The sequence below is a fragment of the Stegastes partitus genome, unplaced genomic scaffold (genome assembly GCF_000690725.1).
Source record: "Stegastes partitus isolate 25-593 unplaced genomic scaffold, Stegastes_partitus-1.0.2 Scaffold2014, whole genome shotgun sequence".
In the NCBI taxonomy this organism is placed as follows: Eukaryota; Metazoa; Chordata; class Actinopteri; family Pomacentridae; genus Stegastes; species Stegastes partitus.
This window is the reverse complement of record NW_007579745.1, coordinates 1-5,974: the sequence shown is the minus strand read 5'-3', so window position 1 is coordinate 5,974 and position 5,974 is coordinate 1. Positions and strand designations below refer to the sequence as shown.

At 40.5% G+C, this 5,974-nt stretch overlaps 1 protein-coding gene across 1 annotated transcript; it reads right to left on the bottom strand.

Moving 5' to 3' along the window:
* Positions 1 to 652: 652 nt before the first annotated feature.
* LOC103373571 (neuronal acetylcholine receptor subunit non-alpha-3-like) lies at positions 653 to 5,659 on the bottom strand. Its single transcript, XM_008303476.1, has 5 exons — positions 5,526 to 5,659; positions 4,832 to 5,345; positions 3,084 to 3,274; positions 1,635 to 1,851; positions 653 to 1,254 (listed from the first exon to the last, which is right to left on the bottom strand). Exons 1-5 carry the CDS (start codon positions 5,657 to 5,659, stop codon positions 1,123 to 1,125), a joined length of 1,188 nt encoding a protein of 395 aa, XP_008301698.1. The 3' UTR covers positions 653 to 1,122.
* Between the last annotated feature and the right edge of the window lie 315 nt (positions 5,660 to 5,974).

The window sequence follows — 5,974 nt, the reverse complement described above, 5'->3', positions numbered from 1 at the left end:
TTGAGAATATTTTTATGTCATTATTGTGTCTGTAAAGCAAGTCTGGAAACAGCACTGTGTGTTTTTGTGAGAAAAACAAGTGTTTGCTGCCATTTGGTGGCAAGACTGTGTTATTACAGCCAAAAACACACAATAATTGGTTCACACTATATGGCCTGCTGTGGTTCACCCTGAAGCTCTTTTGAACAGCAGCAGTGATGGATTACCCTCTAAGGGAGTGCAATGTAAAAAATAATAATTATAATAATGCCCCCATTGACCATCCCTTTCTTCTGCTCTCTCTACAGTTTGTATGTAGCCGTTTTTGTTTAGGAAAGTTTATAAGGTGTAAATTCATCCAGAAATATGCACCACATAAGCCCAATCTACCCCAAAATGCTAACATATTCTAATATGTATTTTATTTCATTGCCAACTTCTATACGATGTGAACCAAGTTTATTGCAGTTTTACTTTTAGGTTCTTATCATTTCATTTTCTCGCATTTTTGTGGTACAAGCTGTATTACTAAATGCATTTGTCGTAAGTTAAATTAACACAAACCAACTAAAACATGGTAAACCTGCAGTCTGTTGCCCCCTCTGACCGTCTGGAGCCACAGCTGCTTGCTTTGCCTGGTTGTAATCATCAGTTTAGGAAAACTGATTTCAGATTTCTTTTTTTATTCTGATCATCATTACAGAACAGACAGTAGAGAACAGCTGGCTGGACAACATAGTGCATGTGACACATAAAACAACTCATTACTCATGAAGTGATATTGTGCATTTTGTTGCATGTATAATTACAATGATACAGTTATACAAACATGGATTTTCAAATCATACACGCTACTTTAACCTGCTTATTGCTGTCACTCCCCTGCACCCTCATACACACACACCATACAACAAGTTGCATCTAGAACATTACGGTTTCCAGTAGACATTACAGGGTGCAAATCAAACTGCAGGGAGGTAAAGGTTTGTAGCCCGAGCTTGTTTATGCAACAGAAACTGTGAATGTTTTATTGAGTTTTATCCATAAATCATAGTTAAAGACAGTTCTGGAACACAAGGATACGCTGTTTGAGAGTATTTGTGAGTTTGTGTGCATGTGTGCATGTGTGTGTGTGTGTGTTCATTAAGGTGAGCTGAGGTACATCTGCAGAGCGGGGGTGAAGATTAGAACAGTTCCCAGTATTGACACTGTGAGAAAGGCCCACAGGAAAATCCTGTCCAACACCTGAGCCACGAATTTCCAGTCCTGTACCACCTGATGAGACAATCAGATAAAGAGAGAGACAAAAAAAAAAAGCTGTGAGTCTTTTTCAAATCCAAGCAATTGTTCACAGCAAAAAACATCCCTCATTCAGGACACAATAAATACTATGAGTGCTTTATGATACAAAAAAAGGAGTTGTAGTTCTAGTGAGTAAAAAAACTGCAAGAATGTAAAGAAATCCAAGGAGAATGGAACACAGCATGCTTGCAGGAACATTGTGTTTCGGCTTGTGTGCTATGTGTTATTTTATATTTGCTTCTTTGTTACAGCACTTTGGTCTGTCTTGGAGTTTTAAAGTACTATATAAATAAAATTGGATTGGATCGGAACATTTGTCGCATGCTATCTTCCATGGCCGCCCACTCCCACACCTCTCGTATGAAGTGCTCCTTTTTGATGTGACGACTGATGTAGCGGACTGAGTTTGTGGCTTTCTCCAGCATCGCCAGCCAGGCTTGGTTCTCGTCCTCTTTTCCTCCAAGGGGGCCTCTCTGCTGACCGCCACTGTGCCCAGGGACCCCCCTCCTCCCCACACCTCGGCGGGGCTTCAGCTCCGGGCTGCGCATCTCGAAATCTGGATAGTGGTACCTGGAGAGAATAGCACGACGTGAGTTTTTTTGGTTGTTTTTATTTTGCTTATGCAGATTCTGATTTATTCTGGAAAGGAAAGACTGATAGCACTCTTATGTAAAATATAAAATTACTTGAAGGAAACTGACTCACTTTAGCAAAAAGGATGGACACAGGGGGAAACAGCTGGGCGAGCTTAGTCCTGATCAACCAGCACCTCTTAAGCTCATTCTTTGCATATTATATCAGTTCAGTTCACTTAAAAAAACTGTTTACTGTCATATTCATCAACCCTCTGAACTCCAAACTCCCCAGGTTCAAAAAGCATGTTATCTTTGAAAAAACATAAGAAAAAAATAAAAAAAATAAAAAAAGCCAAATTGCCACCAGTTATCAGAGCTAGAAACTTTTTGACAGTCCTTGAACTAATGACTTGTGACTTGCAGTTTCATCGAAAAGCTTCCCCCAAACTAAGCTTAAAATTGTGATATCTCTAAAAAACGACGTTATGGGTCTCATTTAAAACATCACCAAATGTGAACGGTTTGCTTTAACTGGACTTTGTAAAAAAAAAAATTTTTAAATAAATCTGACCTCCTCAGCACAAGCTATTCGTGACTTAGCTGCAACCAAAAATCAAAAAATTTGAGATATTTGGGCTAAATTGGACTAAACTGTCTGCATTTACACAGAGCAGCTAGGAGAGAAGTATAGAGAATTGAATTAAAAAATAAAATAGGAAGATGACTGGAGTCTGTGGAGACACACTGTTTTTTTCACAGTATTGGCAACACCTGTGGGCACCTGGAAAAATGTTGTACATGTTGATTCCATGTTTTTTCATATTTAAAAAAAAAAAAGTAATCAAATAAATTCAACTTGCTTTTTCTTATTTTTTTCATGACATATGGCATTATAACTGTGTCATGCTGCAGAAAAGACATGTTTGAGTTCTCTCCACTTCTAGCCATGGTTGTGCTGTTTTAGTAGAAGTGCAGGACTTTACACTGCAGTGAAAAATGAACCAACATTCAGTGAAAATGTGAGAGGAGCAAAGAAAGAAATGCACAGAAACTGATTTGGGTTCAGAGAGTTAAAGTGCAGATGGTGCATTTCTGCAAATTGAAAACCCTTTGGCCTGTATGTCTTTACATTTACCATAAATTCATTAGTGTGGCATCAATCTCCTGTATTAACTCCTGTCAAAAAAGGATTAAAAAAATCTTTATTTACAGCTGCTCATGTGTTACCTGTCAGTGTGCCCCCTCATGCACAGCAGTCTGGGCAGTCTCTGAAGAAAGAGGCTCTTTACCCAGGGGGCCATGGGGTGGTAGGTGGCAGAGGAGCGGTGGTGGACGTTAATCACAAAGACGGTGACGATGATGGAGAAGGTGACGAAGATCATGATGAAGAGCAGGTACTCTCCAATCAGTGGGATCACCTGTAGATTTGAAAATGTGACAGTTATGCAATCAAGTAGAAAGCTCACTCCAATGTGTATTATAGGTGCTATAAACATTAAATATACATATTATGAGTTTCATAAAAACACACTACTGTATCTATTCAGTACATCTGTCTTTGAAAATCTAACAGTTTCTGTAGTTTGGTAAAATAATCAAAATAATATATTGCTGGTTTCCAAAATGTTTCTTGTGTAATGCATAAGAGAAGCTGATGTTTATTTAGTCATGATGGCTTTATGAGTTGCAGTGCAGCACAATTTGTTTCCCAGTGGTGGCATTTACATTAACTTATGTACTCCACTTACGCTTTAAAATTTTGAGGCACTGTGACTGAGTATTTTCCTCTTTATTCTGCTTTAAATTGCAATCTTCCCACTACATCTACATAAAGGCCGTACAGAATTATCCCGGTTTTAAAGTTCAGTCAAACAACGTTAGTAAAAGCACCAGTGTCGGTGTATTAAGGTTATGCAGGACTTTTGTGCAGGAAAACATAGTGGAATGTTATTAGTACCCATGTTATGATGAGTATTCTCATTATGAAACACAGATATAAACAATTCTGAATGCAAAATTTTAAGAAAAAAATTGTATTTTAAAGAATAAAAGTGCACTTGTTATGCTTATTAAACCTCTATTGAAACATCCATCCATCCATTATCTATACACCGCTTAATCCTCATTAGGGTCTATGGGGGGCTGGAGTCTATCCCAGCTGACTTAGGGCGAAGGCAGGGGACACCCTGGACAGGTCGTCAGTCCATTGCAGGGTTACACTTATAGACAGACAACCAAGCACACTCACATTCACACCTACGGACAATTTAGAATCACCAATTAACCTTAACATGTTTTGGATTGTGTGGGAGGAAGCCAGAGAACCCTGAGAGAACCCACGCTGCATGGGGAGAACATGCAAACTCCACGCAGAATGATCCCGTGTGTCCTCACTGGGACGCGAACTGGCGACCTTCTTGCTGCGAGGCAGCGGTGCTAACCACCGATCCATTTTGCAGCCCTCAATTGAAACAACACAACCATAGATAAGAGTATAATGAATATATATCTCTATATGCATATTTGACCTCAAATCATTGACAGTAGTATTTCTACTCTAACTTAACTAAAATTTTTCACCACTGTCATCCACAATAACTTATTAGCACGTAATAACTCCCAGGAGAGATCTCAGGCAAAATTATGGAAGTATATTGAGGAAAACTGCCTAATAGTGGACTAATATATATAAAATCAGTGATTCTGGACAGTCATTAATGCTTTGAGCTCTGCTTTCGGTGGAGTTTTATATTGGACTGAGATGTATCTGAAGTCAATAGCTTGTTAATTAGGTTGGCATGCAGTTGAAGCAGCAGGTAATTGAGAAGACTCTGCATGTGATCTGTTTTAATTAGGGCATGCTGCAATTAAGATTACAATCAGAATAAGTGAACACATGAAGAAGCAGGATGCCAGTGAAAAAGTACAGTAGAAACTTGACAAAGAGCTGTGTGAAACCCTCATCGTCTACCCACCTTTGAGGACGAAGGTATGATTTCTTCTATGACCAACAGGAACACAGTGAGAGACACCAGCACTGAGGTGGAAAGTGACAGTTTTTCTCCTTCGTCCGATGGCAAATAGAACACCAGCACGGTAAGAAAGGACAGGCCGAGGCAGGGGATGATGAGGAACAGGGTGTAGAACAAGGGCAACCTCTTGAGGATAAAGGAGTATGTGATGAACGGGTACCAGTACACCCCATCCCTCCTGCTTCCCTTCACTCCTGTGGCGTTGAGGATCTCCCATTCGCCGTTGTCAAAGAAGTCTTTACGGTCCACGTAGTGATCCACCAGGACAAGGTCCACCATGTTTCCATCGTAAGTCCAGGAGCCGAACTTCATGGAGCAGTTCTGTCGGTCGAAGGGGAAGAAGGTGACGTCCATGGTGCAGGAGGACTTGTAGCTGGCAGGTGGAGTCCACGTTATGGTGCCGTCCCAGCGCACTATGGCTTTGGTCATCAGGGAGCCCTCAAAGCGACCATCCGCACTGAGAGGACATGGAAAAGAAGCAGGAGGTAAGATGTGACAGAACACACAGGGGGAATATTAAGTGGGAGAAATGGCAGTCAGGAAGGGCAAATTGATTTCGCTTACAAATGAGCCCCAAAGTTACCAAGCACTATCTCAGAATGTGCCGCTAATGTGTGCAGAGTGCTGTGTGACTCACTTTTCATACAGAACAATGTCAGGCAGCCAAATAGTTTCTGAAGGCACTCTGATGGAGGTAATACCCCCATAGTCATCTGGGTTCCACTTCAGCTTCACATCGACCCACTCCTTTAAAAAATAAATTGAATACATATGACGAATGACCATATATGATGCATTTAGCATACAAGGCTGAATGAGACACGGTTTTCATTTCAGCAGCACGGACAGCACAATGCTTCTGCACTTGAACATCTAATCAGATGTCGCATCGCTTTTTCTCCTTTTGACATTTAACAAGGGTGCAAACAAACAGCAAGAATAAATCTGTCACTGCAGTCTACCATTCTTTGTTGTCTGCACCTCTCAGTGTGCTACCAAAATTCCTCCTATGATATGATTTCTCTGATGCACCTTGTTTACAGCTGAATGTCTTGCAGCAGAATTCTGTTTCCCTTCCATCACTAT

Coding starts and splice junctions, on each gene's coding strand:
- LOC103373571 (XM_008303476.1), bottom strand. CDS start 5,659: ATGTATTCAATTTATTTTTTAAAGGAGTGGGTCGATGTGAAGCTGAAG. Junction 3,275..4,831: donor TCATACCTTCGTCCTCAAAG/GTGGGTAGACGA, acceptor TCAAATCTACAG/GTGATCCCACTGATTGGAGA. Junction 1,852..3,083: donor ATGAGGGGGCACACTGACAG/GTAACACATGAG, acceptor TATTCTCTCCAG/GTACCACTATCCAGATTTCG.